The sequence below is a fragment of the Telopea speciosissima genome, chromosome 4 (assembly GCF_018873765.1).
Source record: "Telopea speciosissima isolate NSW1024214 ecotype Mountain lineage chromosome 4, Tspe_v1, whole genome shotgun sequence".
Classification (NCBI taxonomy): domain Eukaryota; kingdom Viridiplantae; phylum Streptophyta; class Magnoliopsida; order Proteales; family Proteaceae; genus Telopea; species Telopea speciosissima.
In genome coordinates, this window is record NC_057919.1 from 12,072,076 (window position 1) to 12,089,067 (window position 16,992).

Sequence of the window (16,992 nt, forward strand, 5' to 3'; positions counted from 1 at the left end):
ACTTCTTTCGGTACTGACGATGTCTTTACCACTAACCCTGAGGTTCCCATCCTTACCCGAAAGGACGACCTCCATAAATATGGGTTAGCTTCCTATGGCACTTATTTGGATCTTACCAATATTGCCATTAAAGATTATGATAAGGCAATCACAGAATGGGCTCAAACCTTTTCTTTGTTGATTACCAATAACAAGGCCACATGGAAAGTAGAACAATTCTTAGAACACTTTTGTGGTTCCCTGCAAGGTGATGTCTTGCAATTTATTAAAAAGTTTGACCAAACTGAAGATGGAAAAGTTGCCAAAACAACCCTTCTGACCTATGTCTCAAATCCTGAGAAGGTCTTGGTCGATTTCACGAAGCTCTTAAAATCGAGTTTTGTGGTTACCATCACCCGACAAGCTTGCGAGAAGATGTCGGTTTCAATCTCACCAAGATTAAGCTTAATAATTTAAATGAATTTGAAGCGTTTTCTAAAAAATATATGTATCTTTTTCAATTATTAGATCCCACAAAATCTGATTATTGGAAGGAACAATTCTTTCCGAAACTTCCTCCTCCTTGGGATGAATTATGTCACACGACATACCCAGGTTTCATCAACGATTCCAAATCTGTTGATACCCTTGGCAACCGAATCAATTTCGTGTTTCGCCATATCTTAGATCACTGTTTAAAGGCACGCGCCGCCAAACAGTTAAAACAGAAGGTCTCCCCTGGCCTCTGTAAAGATCTCCTTCAAAACGAATTTGAGTTTGGTACCAAGCCATCTCATTTCTCTAAATCCAAGTCTTTCAAATCCTTTCCTTTTCGTTCCAAGAACCGAAGGTATCATTGGAAGAAATTCCACAAAAAAGACTTTCCGTCAAAGGACTTTTCTTCGTCCAAGAACAAACGTTTCACCAAAAAACGTTTTGTTTCCAAACGTCTCCCTTACCTTGGTAAAAGGACAAATCTCAATGTACGCTACCCTCTGTAATGAAAAGGGCCATTTTGCCAATGAATGCCCTAACAAATCCAAGAATGCCCGTAAAATGATTCGTTACCTAGACAGAATGTAATTACGAGATTCTTTTCTTCTCCAAGTTTCGACCCACAGAACTTCTCTATGAAGTCTTCTACGAATCGGACTATCAGTTACGATGACGACTCTTCGATTTCATTTTTATGGAAGACGAGTCCACATCCGTCTCGGCTCCTATTGAAATCCAACCGATCCCTTCTTCTGAAAACGAATCGGTTTCCCTTAACCACCTCATTCGTGAAGATGTCTCTTTTGACCCTAATCTCTTCACTAAGCTTAAATCCATTAAGCATGACGAGGTTTACAAGCTTTCCAAGCTTAACCCTGCAGTCTCGGCGTTTCTTTGACCAAGCAAGTGGCAATTCCCTTGCTCGATCTACGATGATGCGTCTCTTGAGATCTCTCTGTTCAATCCGGCTCAAATCCAACGATTGGTAGCCAAACACCCTCGATTGAGATACATTCATATTGGTCTCATTGATTGAACTCTTGCTCTCTTTCGTCAAGGCATAGATACTCTGTTATCATTCTTTGTCTTTGACAAAAGATTCCTTTCGACCCAATCAATGCCTTAATCGGTGGAATTGAGTCCAACCTTATTCACGGTTCGGTCTGGTTCAAACTTAGACCCAACTTCTTCCTCTCTGTCCAGGATCCCAACCTTTGTGATTCAGTGGTTCTTAAAATTAAGACCCAATGGTGGCATGAAAGCAGACAGCCATAACATCATTTGTTAGTGGAAATGTTTGCACGAATTAACTAATGTTACTTCTACCAAACTATTGCCTCTTCCGGATAAGCGGTTCGTCGAACTCTTGAACCTAAACCTTTCGAACACGAGATTCAACCTCGTTTACTCGATTGGCATGATATCCAACTACCCCAGGAATGGATGCTCTCCGATATTCTTGATACCCCTCAAAATATCACTGCTCCTTCTCCTCCTACCTTTGAACTACAGGCTTCTGGAAATAATATCTATTTTCGCCGACGTTCTACTGGTTCTCCTTCTCCTGCTCGAACATCGAGTACTCCTTCGCTTAGATCCGCCATACCTGGCTCGTCTAATACCTCGATTGGCTCTTCTTCTCGCCATTCCGTTTCTTCATATATTCCAAGCAATATGCCTGGATTCACCCCGTAGAACTGGATACCTCCTTCTGCTCGAGCATTCAAAGCTCCCCTCCGTAAAGATTTTTCTGACACCGATTCGACTGCTGTCATTAATATCTTTCATCGGTACATCACCTCCAATACCGATATTTTCTTTCAATCTAATCAAAACCCCAAAAACTACACCTATGTGAAGGGTCATTTTGATTTTTCTGGTTTCAAACCATACACTCTCGATGTCCTCATGGATACCGGTGCTACCGGCTGCATTTGTAAATCAACTGCACTTCCTGGCCATCGTTGGGAAAAATTGGAACAACCCACGTATATTAGTGGTGTTTCGGGTCCCACAACGACCCTTGAGTATCGCGCTCACAATATCCCAATCTACTTCCAAAACAAGCGATTTATAATTCCAAAAATTACTTGTTTTCCCACTATGCATGGTGATTTTATCCTTGGTACGAACTTTATGCATAAGTATCTACCGTTCATCTTGCATTCTGATTCTGTTCAACTACACCATCCCTCTGGTGCTATTTCTCTTCCCTTACTCCTCTCTCACAAATCTGTTTGTGATGATTTCAGTTTTATCCCTCAACGGATTTCTTCCTCCGTTCTTCAACAGGTTCCCTCTGTTGATTGGTCACAGTCTGTCACCTCCGCCATTTCCCATTGGCTCCTTGACAAACTCTCTTCTCATTTTACTGACCAACCCCTCCTTCATTGGGAAAAAAGCCCTCGTTGGTGTTCTATCCAACTGACTAATCCTAACACGATTATTCGGGTAAAACCCATTCTCTACCTCAACGCCGATATCGACGAATTCGATAAACAGATCTCCGAATTATTGGCTCTCCGACTTATTGAACCTTCAACAAGTCCTCACTCTTCGCTGCTTTTATGAGTACGCAATCATGCGGAAATAAAGCGTGGCAAAAGCCGTATGGTTATAAACTATAAGCGTTTAAACCAACACATTGTCTTCGACGGATACTTCATTCGCGAAAAAGCGTTCTTATCCACCGTGCCAAGCAGGCTAAGATTTGATAAATTTGACTTAAAATCGCCACGGCAAATTAAGCTCACGAGGAATCCAAACCTCTCACGGCTTTCTCTACTCCTTTTAATCGCCATTACCAATGGACGGTTATGCCCTTCGGATTATGTCTTGCCCCAGGTTTTCCAACGTTGGATTGACTCCATCTTTGGTTCCCTCTCTTTTTGTGTGGCGTATATAGCGACATCCTCGTCTTCTCCGATTCTCCTACGGAACATACGAAGCACCTTCGTATCATCGGTGATTTATTCCTCACCCATGGAATAATCCTTTCTCCCACAAAATCGAACTCGAAAAACTCGAATCGAATTTCTTGGTCTCATCCTTAGTGATCAAGGCCTCCAACTCCAAGATCACATCCGATCAAAATTAAGGATTTTCCCTCTGTCCTCCGTGACAAACAGCATCTCCAACAGTTCCTAGGTATCTTAAACTATGGACGCAATTACATAAAAGACCTCTCAACTAAAGAAAAAGTCTTTTACTAAAATTGAAAAAGATGTTGACTTTTCTTGGACCCCATCGACACACGGATCGTCCTTGACATCTGCACCGAGATTACCCAATCTTGTCCGTCTGTTTACTTCCCTCTTCTTTGGTGATCTCTTGATCTTAGAGGCGATGCTAGCAATGAACATTGGGGCTGTGTCACGAAAGCACGACCCCTCAAAACCCTTCTCGATGAGCAAATTTGCGGATACAACTCGGCAAGTTTACCCGGCTCATGAGAATTATAATATTTATGAAAAAGAAATTCTAGCCATTGTAAATGCTATTCAACGGTTTAGAATTTATCTTTTACCTGAGAAGTTTCTTATTAGAACTGATAATCAAGCGGTTCGTGATTTTCTTAAAACCAAAATCAAAGAAACTAATTCTCGCCGTATAAATTGGGCCAATCTGATTAACCAATATCAGTATGAAATTGTACATGTTAAAGGCACTGACAATTTTTTGGCTTATTATCTTAGCAGGCCGCCGACATCATGAATCCTCGGCATCCCCCTGATAAGGGTAAAGGTAAAGCTCCCGCGACACCACATCGCAAGAGCAAAAAGAAAGCCTCTTCTCTTGGCTTACTCCCTACCCCGTGGTGGTATTCTCATTAGAGAACCCCAAGTAATGGCGAGTACCTACCCAATGGACTCCCCCTGGTTACACTCGAGTTCGCCACACAATGAATTCTCTCCTTCCCCTTCTCGACCATTTAGTCCCTATTTCTTCCCGGAAATAGTCAAGAACAGAGTAAGGATCCTTTTTATTTGTGGAATATATCTACCCACTACTCCCGGATTGTACAACAACAATCGGCGGCTAATATTCCGCCTTCAATTTTTGGTCATCGGTCTCCAACACCACTGATTTCTTTCATCACGATGGCATACCTACCAAGTGGTACCATCGTTGAATACCTTGTGGAAGACGCGAGTTGCGGCGGAAAAGCCGTTTCGATCTTGCTCTTACCGCCTTCTCCAAAGCTCTTGGATCTTTCTATGCCAAGCACTTAGCCTTGATCTATTGTACTCGACTCAATTAGACAAGCGATTGGGACGATGTTACTTCCCCGAGAAAGTACACAGCTTTCTTCAGATTGCAGATTGTATCGAAGCTCATTTAAAAGATGCTCTCTTCCATAAAGCATACAAAATCTGCCTATATTTAAAAGCTAAAGAAATCCTTCCCCGAGAAATATTTCCAATGATTCAACGTCATTGTGACCATGCCCAATACCAGCGCTATCAAGATTTTATGCTGGAATTTCCCAAAAATATAATGCGGACTGAACAACACAATCAGCACCAATCAGCCAAAACTGCTTCGTGATCGAGATTTCCAATTAGATTCCAAAATACTCCTATCATCACTGTCAAAAAATATTATCAAGGTCAAAAATTTGGTCACTACACTATGTCAACCTTTGAATCAAAAGGTTTTAAGATTAGTACAACGAAAACAAAACAAACACTGGGATGGATGATGAGACAGTAAAACTAATGAGAGAGAGAGAGAGAGAGAGAATTTGCAAAGCGATCATTTTATGTATCTGGGCTTAATCATAAATAAAGAAAGAGAAATAAAGGATGATGTTACCAAAAAATTAAAATAGGATAGATGAAGTGGAGAGGCTTCTCCAGAGAGTGTTGTGTACATGATTAATGTAAATCTTTGGCCAAGTACTACTAAGAAAAAGTCAAGGCACAACTTAAACCATTAATCCAGTTTTGAGGTTTGGCTAAACCATTGGTCAAGTTATAGGTCAAAGTTGAGGAAGAAATAACCAATAATGAAAAATCCTTATTAGGTTTAGAGACAATGGTCTATTTTTCACAACCATAATATCCTTGTAGCTAGATGAAGATGTAGACACTCGGCTTTGAAATCACTTGTGCTCTTAGATGATCTCCATAGAAGATGTCTTCAAAATGATCATATCAATTAGAGATTTATTATTTTTTCTCATAACTTAGTGATCAATGCTCGCTTAACTTCTCAAGGTTTTGATTCTTTAGAGAAGTTGATTGGAATGTCTTTACTTGTAAAAGTAATCCTTTGATTGACATCAGCCACAACAAAAAGTAATAAAGATCTAGCTTTCATCACTCATTATGGTCAAAACATTATTAGCAAATATACAATATTCCAAGATTCTTATTTAGGCAGCGTTTGGTATGCATTCTATGTTGATTTCTTATTCTCGATCATATGATAAAAATGCTTGTTTTTATCGTTTGATAATACAAAATCGACCTAAAATACATACCAAATACAGTCTTAGATGTCCCCAAGATAATATTGAAATATGAGGTATTAAATACCAAACTGTTAGATATCTCATCTGTAATTTTTTTTTAATTTAACAAAAAACAGTTGACTTTTCTTAAACTCAAATCTATGGTCGGCGGTCAAACAATAAATCCCAATATAAGGAGTAAGAATATTATCAAACTAGACATTTGAATATTATTTCACCAAAATTATGACATTGAATTATTGGAATATTAATTAGATCTATCATGTGCACCCTTAGAAAAAAAAGAAAAGGCAACCCTAAAGACTTAAACTGCTTCATTCAGACAGACCCATTACAAGTTTACTTTTGACTTACTGAAAGGACTGTGGAATAGCTTAATTTGCCTCTAACATGCTCCACTTGGAGGTTCCGGCAATAGAGGAAAATAATCTACCTCCAACAAATGCTGAATCACCAATTTTTTATTCCCTTAATACACAATACAAGCATATATATATATATATATATATAAGTCATAAATTTTGGAACCAAACCAAAACCATCCTTAATTGAAACAATATTATTTACATCAACTAATGAGTTAATTACTGTTTGTCAAGGTATCTCTTTACTAATAAATATTAGGAGAAAAATTCTTTATAGGGAGTGTACATATCGCCCACACCCAGACACAGAAGGAGACAAAATGACCACCCCACCCCCATGATGCCAATGTGCATGTAGGGGCCAATCTCCCCCACAGAGAACTCCAACCTTAAATATTAATCTTTATTTTAGAATAATCTCTGCATTCTTTAAGAGGGCGGGCTTCAACGGAACGGTAAGGTTGCTTCATTGTGACTTAGTGATCGTGGGTTCGAGTCTATGACTCTCTCCAAACCCCACAATGATTGGAGCCTTGTGCATTGGTTACACCCTCTTTTAACCTTTGCATGCTTTAACATTGAACTCAGATTAACAAAACTAGTTTGAATAAGGAACAAAAGGGAAGTGGAAGGGGTTGTAACTTAGAAAATGGTTATGTAGATTGTGTTGTAGTTTCCTTTGAGCTCTTGCCCCTAGGGATGGGATCTTTATTCTCTCAGGTTCTCTATTCGGTACAGTTGTTCGATTCCTCTCATAAGAGGACGGAAATGACGACCTAACCCTCTTGCCTGAACACATTGCCGGGGTGGGATCCACCCCCCTCTTATTAGAAGCACCGAACAACTGTACCAAACAGAGAACCTGAGAGGATAAAAATTTCCCTAGGGATTGGTGTTATATCAAAGGATTTCAATGGGCTTCATAGCAGAAGTTGGATCACAACGGGTGGGATTAGCCTCTCACGACGGTTAATGTAGCTAGGTAGTCTAAGTAGGCTTTAATTTGCCTAAGTGTAGTAATTAATCTAGATCCATCTTTTAATATGAAAACTAAATTACAACTTTAATTAACTCTAATGTAATGCCAAAACCTAGCTATATGGTATAGACTATAGACTATGGGCATAGATTATAAGCTATATCAGACAAAGACAAACAACATGTAAACCGTCCAAATATCAAAACCACATTAAAAATGGCGCCAGCACAGTCTATTTCAAACAAAACCTATAACCTAATTTGTATAATTTTCCCACTTGGTTCGGGTTTTTTCCTACTTGGATCGGGTTTGTCAAGGTGACATTGATGGAATAATGGTTGGTTCTGATCATCAATTGTTCATAGAATATTAAAAAAAAGATGATCAGATTCCTGTACCCAAACCCAAATAAAATGGATATGGATCACTACCCGATCCATTTAATGCCCTAGCTTGGATTTGATTAACTTATTAAGATAATCCCAATAGAATAGGTCTTGACTATAGTTTGTTCGTGGCCACTTTGCTTTCATTAGTCCGTTTGTTTATCTGTGAACCCCACTCTGACGTAGGCAATGATGTCATTCCAAAAAATATAAATATTTTAATGATAGCTTGCACCAAAACTAATGCAGATTCACATAGATAACCTAAGTTAAAAACAACAACAACAGCAACAATAACAACAGAAAAAAAAAAAAAAAAAAAAAACCCTCATAACCAAAAGAATATAAACACGTAAATATGCTTAGAATTTAACATGTGAGAGAGCTCTCAACTCAAAGAATGGGAACAGTAGAACAAACCCATCAAGCTCCTCATGTTCTTGTTGTTATCTTATCCATTCAAGGCCACATAAACCCAATGCTTCAGTTCTCTAAAAGATTATTCTCCAAAGGTATTAGGGTTAGATTAGCCATCACCATCTCTGTTGCCAAATCCATGCATACCAAAATTTGCCCTAATATTATTAGTGTAGACACTTTCTCTGATGGTTATGATAATGGGATCAAGAAAGAAGATAAGATTGAAAGTTATATTGAGAGATCTAAACTTGTTGGTTCACAAACCTTAGGAGATCTCATCAAGAAACAAGAAAGTTTGGGAAATCCCATTACTTGTGTTGTTTATGATTCATTTTATCCATGGGTTCTTGATGTAGCTAAACAATTTAATTTGCCTGTTGCTTCTTTCTTCACTCAATCTTGTGCTGTTTGCAACATTTACTACCATGTTCAACAAGGTCTACTGAAGGTACCCGTCGCCGGTCCGATGGTTTCGATTCCCGGATTGCCACCGCTTGCGATCGCCGATTTGCCATCTTTTGTTTCTGTGTATGAATCACATCCAGGAATACGTACTATAATGTTGAATCAATTCTCCAACATTGACAAAGCAGATTGGCTTCTCTTCAACACATTTGATAAGTTAGAGAATGAGGTAATTAAGCATTCTATTTGAATCCCTTTTCAAGTTTAATTAAGTATTTTGTATTAATCTTAATGATTAATCCTCTTTTTTTTTTTTTTTTTAGGTTGTAAGTTGGATGTCAAATCTATGGCCAATCAAGACAGTTGGACCAACTGTTCCTTCTATCTATTTAGACAAGAGGATTGAAGGTGATAAAGATTATGGTCTTGACCTTTTCAAGCCAAGTAATGAAATCTGCATGAACTGGTTAAATATGAGGGAAACTAATTCTGTAATTTATGTTTCTTTTGGAAGTAATGTTTCACTTGGTGAAGAACAGATGAAGGAAATAGCATTGGCTCTTAAGGAGGGTAATAAGTATTTTTTATGGGTAGTGAGGGAATCAGAAGAGAGAAAGCTTCCAAGTGATTTTGCTGAAGAAACATTTGAGAAAGGGTTGGTGGTGCAATGGTGTCCTCAATTGGAGGTATTGTCCCACAAAGCTGTGGCATGTTTTATAACACATTGTGGGTGGAATTCAACTTTGGAGTCATTGTGTTTAGGCATACCAATGGTGGGATTGCCAAAATGGACTGATCAGACGACGAATGCGAAATTCGTTGAAGATGAATGGGAAGTAGGATTGAGAATTAAGGTTGAGGAAAATGGGATTTGGAGAAAAGAAGAAATAGAGGCATGTATAAGGGAAGTTACAGAGGGAGAGAAAGGAAAAGAAATGAGAAAGAATTGTAATAGGTGGAAAGAACTTGCCAAAGAAGCAGTAGATGAAGGTGGAAGTTCAGACAAGAACATTGAAGATTTTATCCAGAGTATGTTATGTACTTTAAGGTGACTATTTTCAGGAATTGAAGAAATACATTATTCTCTTATGCTCATTTGAAAATTAGATGAGTGCTTGAACAGCCCTAGCTAGTTCTCTCTTCATTTGAAAATTAGAAATATTTGCAAAAGCAGATCTCTTTCTTTTTCCTCTTTTTTTTTTTTTTTTTTTTTTTCTTTTCTCATTCTTGCTAGGTTTCTAATGTCAGTACTGAATGTTAATGGTTATAATTTAAGCTTTCAGTAAATTTAATCAGTGTTTCCCTCTAAATAAAAAGTACTTGGATGTTCCCCTTTTCTTCTTTTGTAAGGACGTATTGATTTACCCGGCCTTCAATATGGGACTACTAATCACCTCCAATTTGCGGGCACCTCCAATTCCTCTAATAGGGGAACTTGACCCCACCATGGACAGTGTTTTTGGGCAGGGGTAGGGTGGATAACGATTCTCAATATGGTGATTGATCGTGTACTTCAAACAATTCCTTAAACTCTCCTACACATGGTCAAAATATCCATAATTGATCTCGAATAGGGATCGTAAAAAAGGCAATCAATAAGAATCAAGGAAGAGAAAAAATTGGAAATAGTGAATCAAGATCTAGATATGGATCCCTATCTTTTATCTCCATCCACGGATATACATATCTGTATGACCTATTCATCATTATGGAAAGACATAACTCTCGTGTTGCCGAATGTATCCGCCCAATTTTGATGGTTAATTGGCACTGGGGATTGTGATTTTTGGCGATATAATTGGTTAATGGGATTCCACTTATGGACATATTCACAATTCCTGAAAATGCTGGAGTAAAGGTGAAAGAAGTCTTCCAACCTCATTTGATGGCACTTGGGTTCATCATGAAAGACCATATATTCCTTAGAGAGAGAATTAAGGATGTTGTACACCGGAAAAGACCCTTAAAAATGTGTGTATCCAAGACATTTTAGAATTTTCATTATGATTTTCATATTTTTTTATATTTTTTATATATTTATTTACATTATTTGCATTGGTATATGCATATTTACATTTTAGGGAAATAGAATATTTTTGGTGCATGAATTTTAAAATATTTACATTTTTTATTTCCTCACCCATTGAAAGGTGGAAAACCCCAGGGGTGCGGTGGTCATTTTGTGTGCCAGTGTATCTGGATGCAAGGTCAGCGCACCATACGCACCCAAGAAGCGTTCTTTCTCCCATAATAATAATTTCAAATAAATGGAAAGACCTATTTAACCCAGTGGACCGAGACGACTAACACCTTTTTTGGTCCGTAACCTAACTCAAATCCAAATCTCTCACAATCAAACAAGTTCGATTGGAGTCATGTTTTATTGTCGGAACTAGACCTTAATCTTAGTGACGACTCCCTATTTTCTCTCCCAAGAGGATGATAAGAGATTCTCTTCAAGCGAACAATAAAAATTCATAGTTGAGAGGACAATAAAAATTCACTACACCTACAGGCGAGGACGAGCGGGAGGGACAAGATACATTGAGAGAGAGAGAGAGAGAGAGAGGGGGGGGGGGGGGAGAGAAATAATGCCTAACGGAAGGAAATGAAGCAAATAAAGGAAACTAAAAACAATGTATAACTGAAACCCTCACAAAGAGAGAAAGGTAGAGAACTCACCAATGTCGTGGATGGGATGATGATAGGTTGGATGACAACAAACAAGAAGATGAAAATGAAGTTAAACACTGAAACCCTTCAATCGTGTTTTAGGGTTTACAATGTGTAGTTTAATATTTGTAAAAAAGATCTCTACTTGATGGTGTTTCTCACAAGGCATCATGAAATGATGTCTCTGCCCCCGCGTAGATATCTAGGCATGCTCCCCCCCCCCCATTGGCCCAGACGTTTGTGTAGAGACCATGATGCGACCAAATAAATGGGATTTTTTATTCGATTATATTCGTTTAATTCAGTTCAGATCGAAACCAATGGAATTCCCTCTTAAATAAAAAACGAATTGAATTAGATTCCTTTTTTTAAAATCAATATCAAATCAAATTTTTTTGGCTGGACTCCGGTCGGATTCGGTCTTACATTGACACCCTTGTCACAGAGAGAGAGAGAGTGGATTGCAACAATGGATGGATTGAACGGCTAAGATGCATAGAGAAAGATCTGACAATCCATAAGACGTTATATGGAATTCCATTACACACCGCCAGTTTACAAAGATCAAAAATCTTACAAAAGTTAACTAGGTATTAATGGATTCATTTTGAATATCTGAATCCTTTGTTTGTTCGAATATAGATAACAAATATGCTAAATCAGACTTGGTTTTAAGCAAACATCGCTTACCCCAATCCATATGGGTAGATAAACTGTGTCCAATCGTGAGACTCAGTTCGGGGTTAGTTTTTGCATCCAAAAAAAAAAAAAAAAGTTATGGGTTTGTTTTGGGCAAGGTTTCAAAAATCGGTGAATCAGATCTGGAATTGGCTGGGATCAGTTTCGATTTTTGCTGTTCTGAATTGGAATATTCACCCCAAGATTTCCCCAATTTCTGTCTTTGTAGACCGATTATAAAGTTTACCGGACCAATTCGGCAGGGACTGATTCTTGATTTTAAAACACTAGTTTTATTAGGTTACCAAAATTCAAGACGATCCCATTCATAGCGACACAAATGACAATATACAGAGGAGCTGCCAAGGTCAATCAGGGCTGAGCCCAACAGGATTGGGTCTGGGCTTAGATATTGCAGGCTCGTAGCCTGGCCTAGGGTTGGGTTGGGGTTTTTAAAAACTTGGCCCAACCCAGCCCATTGACACCCCTAGACTATATGTCCAAACCATAGTTAGCAAAAATGGGAACGACAAAAAAATAGTCTTACGGTACAGGTTTTAAAACGGTGAAAATTGCAAACGGATGGTCAAATAAAATATTCAAAAAAACAGAAAATGGTACAAATCGAAAAACAGACAGTGCGGGTTTTAAATGTTTATATTTTAAAAAAAATGGAATAAAAAAATGGCACTATTCTTCTGTAGCAGTGCATTGACCTTGAGTTGAAGGTGATATCATGAAAAATGCACCCCTTCGAGTCATTTTTACGTTGGTGAAAAAATCAAGCCGATCAAAGTTCGGGAGAGAGAGATATGGTCACTTGGCATGGTATGTTTTGGCCACGTGTCCAATTTTAGAGCCTAGTTCTAATTTTCCTTCCTACATATTGGCATGAATATCTCGCTAATCCATCCATGTACCTCTGATACTTCACGTTGAGCTTGACAGGCCATGTACCGGTCTTGAAAACTCCCTTCTTACCATGGTTCGTAATACCGGGATGAGTGTTTGGATCGGTCAAAATAGGTCTATATCAGTAATAAATGACCAAAAATCGGATTGTGATTGATCGGTTCCGCATTGGCCAGTATTGGTCCATAAATATTATAAAATTATGAAAAAAATAGTATCAAAAAATTACAGCCGATACCGATCTGATCTAGGTGAATTGACCGATCTGATCTGATCCCAAATTTACTAACCATTTTAGAATTGCAATGATGGATACCAATCAATATGAATCCAAGATTTGGGCAATCCCACCGAATTGACCGATCCAGGGAACAATCCACTAAGTGCATGCAAGATCAGGCATTATTTGGGATTGGTCTAGGCCAATACCGATCTGAGATTATGAACCGTGCTTCTAACCCAACACCTCATTACTGAATATCACCTAGGATTGTTCCAGGCTACCAACCGATCTGAGCTCAAGATTTAAGGATAAGGATTCAGATCTTCTACGGCGCGGGCTGCCCATCCTGCCGTGCTGTGTAGACACAAGGCGGTGCGCATTGACCGCCTTACCTCTGCCCAAGCTAGGGTAAGGCGATCAATGTGTGCCACCTTGTGTCAACACAGCACAGGCAGGACAGGGCAACGCGCCGTAGAAGATCTGTGTTGTTAAGGATAAATAGTATAGGAGGGAAAACCTTTACAACACACTGATTGCATACTATTTAAGAATGTATAGTATCAGTTATCCCACAGGTATAGGCGTCTAGTGTTATATCTCCAGTTACAAAACTATTTTAGATTAACGATACTAGATATTTTAAGCACTCAAAAAGTCAAAACTAATAACAGACACTAGTTGACTAACTTCATGCTCTAAACCGAAACTTAAATCACGAAACTAGCTTCACATTCTCAAATGCTGTAATATGTAGACTAGAACAGCATAAAGTGATCATGATTAAAAGTAAATTGTTCCTGATCAGATGGGCTGGTAGAGGAAGCCATGGTAGTTGGAAGATGGATAAACTATTGATTCCAGACGAAATTGAGCAATAGTTTTTCACAATTTTCCTCTTCTCCTCTAAGAAACTAACTATTTAACAAATATATTGTCTACTCTATCAAATACGCAAAATTGATGCACGGGCATTTGAATAGTCAGAATACTTACATATCTCATGTCTACATTATACAACAACAACAACTCAACCTTATCCCAACTTGATTGGGTCGGCTTTATGTCTCTTTGCAAAGACAATATATTAATAATAACACAACAATAACAACTACTCAGCATTATCCCACCTAAATAGGTCGCTACATGGATCCTTGCTCTATTCGAGGTCATACTTGAGAGAAGGCCTAAACTATGCACGTCTTTCCTTAGTACTTCTCCTAGGGTCATTTTAGGCTTGCCCCTAGGTCTTTTAGTTTCTTTGATCTGATTCAAATCACTCCTTCATACTGGTGCATCCCAAGGCCTCTGTTGAACATGACCATGCCACCTCAAACCTCAAACAACTTTCTAGGCGCTGATCATGCATTGAGACGACTCCCAAATCAACTCTAATATGGTCATTCCTTACTTTAATCTTCCAGTTTTGCCGCACATCCATCTCATGTCTATATTCTGGCCACATATATGTACAAATAAACAAAGTCTCACAAGCTCTTTATAGATGTGTAAGCGTCCATATGTACATCATAGCATTCTGCATCCCATGAGAAGTCTTTAGACATCGCATCTTTTATTTTCCAGCTCCACTGTGTTTGGTCATTCTTCTACATAATGTGACAGAAAGCAAACAAAAAAGAAGAAAATCAAATTAGTTATTGTTTCAAGCCAAACTAAGATATGTAAAAATGAAAAATCACCATCATGAAAGAGACCCCGTACATATTGATCAAGAGCTTGGCTTAGCGTCATATTTGCAAAAACAGATAATATTTTTTTTGATGACTTGGTGCTTTCAAAGTCATGCTCCATTGAACTGTTTAAGAATGCTGACAAGGAGTAAATATATTTTTCTTCTGTAATCTTAAATTATACAGGTTTGGCCACTGTAAAGTTTTCATGATCAATGTTTACCTCAACCCATCATTGTTAAATGTCACAGCAACTGGAGCAGCTCCATACCTGATAGCCTTAAGCTGCATTCCTCAAATTATACAAAGAAAACATTCCATATTAAGAAATCAATGCCATACAATAAAATACATTAATAATTTTTTTTATAAGCACAATACGTCTTAGTTTGGATCATTTGGATGTTCAAAAGAAGCTTTGCTAAACAGCCTCTGTTTCCTGTTGATCCAAAGGGTTTCATGGAATATGGGGAGGGCTGACGATATGGCCAATTCAAACTGTTCAACAGAGATTCCCAACATGTGAGGCGTTCCCTTTATCTATGTCAGCCTATGTTTCTTACCATGTTTTGGAATTTTGGTACTCCACTACCACTTCATTCATGTCAGTTCCTAGGTTAACTGACAGGTGATTAGGATGAGAGTAGGAGACACACATGGCCTGCATGACCTGGCTCGAATGAGACGTTCCCTTGTCCATGTCAGCCATGTACCTTAAAAGTGTTTTGTACTAGCAGCTCAACCACCTTATCCATGTCAGTCTCAAGGACGAAACTTGGCAGGTGCAGAGGGTGTGAGATGGTGAGACAAATGAACCCCTAACCCTTTCATCTCATCAATTCAACTAGATAGCAAATTCTGGGATCTTGTGCAAGATTTAAAGTATCGGTATTGGGTATCGTATCAAAAGGGTGATTTTGAGAGGCATATCATATCGTATCGGAGAGATGCAATATACATTAAATATGTATGGAAAGTATAAAGAAACATATGAAAATGGTGAGGATATATGCACAATACAGTTTTGAAGCATAAAACACTATTAATAAGTAACATGTAAAATATATCATTTATAAGGAGAATAAAGTATGACGAGACAAGTGCATTCAATTGATTATATATACAGGATGAGATTGCTTACATTTACTAATACCAAAAAAAAATTTAGGTATCATATCGGTGGATACAGAAGGATACTTAAAACCTTGATCTTGTGTAATCGGACTCATGTAACAGTCAGGAGCACTCTTTCTAGGAGGGATGACGTACGTTAAGAAGATTGGCACCCACCACCCATTGCATCCAGTAACCAGATCAAAGTTAACTGTATTAATTGGTTTGTCAAAGGAAAAATGCACTAAGAAGTCTACGAGCAACCTGCAGGATCTCATGGCCTATTATTCAGGCCCAAGGCCACCCAAAGCCTAGGCCAGGCCTGGTGGTCTTTCTTGAGCAACCCTCAACTTAAAAGAGTGTCCCAGTGCATGAGGCTTCCGCTACTGTAGGGCCTGGGAGGGGAAAATGTACACAGCCTTGCCCGTGGAGAGGCTGTTTCCATGTTTCGAACCCACAACCTGATGGTTGCAATAGTGCAACTTAACCGTTGCACCAAGGCTCGCCCCTCAACTGAACCAAACCTTATTTAAACTAAATGGGGTGGGCTACATTAATCATGTTTCACCATTCAACTCCATTTAAAGTCACAATTGTTGTTACCTCAATACCATCCATATCTTTTCTTGCCACTTCTTCCTAGTCATTTGTGCTCTACCTCTAGTTCTTCTAGTCCCCTAATCTGCACCTCACCATTCCTCTTTCAGTGCATTAGGGGGCTTTTGTCTGAATATCCAAACTACCTCAACTGACTCTCCCACAACTTAATTGCCTATTGGAGCCACTCTTAAATTATTTCAAGTATGTTCATTTTTTCTTTTATCTATTCTAATTTGGCCATCATCCATCTCAGCATCCTCATTCTGCTACACTTATTTATATACTATTGCTTTATCACCCGACTTTCAGCTTCATAGCATGACAAAGACTTCTTGCTTGAATATAGGTATAATTTGCAACTTTTAATTCTTAGCATATAATTAATGCTAGCATAGCAGAAGATTTTGAGTTCAAGCCATATTAAGAAGTTTCTTTTCTTTTCTGGATGGCGCATGTAATTATGCCAAGTGGCAGAATGATGTGGTGATTTCTACGTTGGATAGAAAGAGCATGTCAGGATTAGCCACATGTCAAATTCATACTCCAATTCAATCAAATACCCTCCCACCCAAGTATCTTCAGCTGTACATATATTTGAAT

General features: G+C 38.5%; 2 protein-coding genes across 4 annotated transcripts in view; one reads left to right on the plus strand and one right to left on the minus strand.

The window, feature by feature from the left end:
* Positions 1-8,070: 8,070 nt before the first annotated feature.
* On the plus strand, positions 8,071-9,587 carry LOC122660344 (mogroside IE synthase-like). The gene is made up of 2 exons (XM_043855604.1): positions 8,071-8,734; positions 8,829-9,587. The coding sequence occupies exons 1-2, from the start codon at positions 8,081-8,083 to the stop codon at positions 9,555-9,557; spliced, it is 1,383 nt and encodes a 460-aa protein (XP_043711539.1). The 5' UTR covers positions 8,071-8,080; the 3' UTR covers positions 9,558-9,587.
* Positions 9,588-13,861: 4,274 nt separating this feature from the next.
* LOC122659738 (probable starch synthase 4, chloroplastic/amyloplastic) overlaps positions 13,862-16,992 on the minus strand; it is a 63,210-nt gene continuing 60,079 nt past the window's right edge. The window contains exons 18-21 of one of the 3 annotated variants that reach the window (XM_043854851.1): positions 14,903-14,964; positions 14,711-14,804; positions 14,445-14,595; positions 13,862-14,003 (exon numbers count right to left, since the gene is read on the minus strand). In XM_043854851.1, coding sequence (XP_043710786.1) covers positions 14,476-14,595; positions 14,711-14,804; positions 14,903-14,964 — 276 coding nt within the window. In that variant the 3' untranslated portion in view covers positions 13,862-14,003; positions 14,445-14,475. Of the gene's footprint in view, positions 14,004-14,433; positions 14,596-14,710; positions 14,805-14,902; positions 14,973-16,992 lie in introns of those variants that run through there. The other 2 variants (XM_043854852.1, XR_006332536.1) reach the window with 2 other exon arrangements.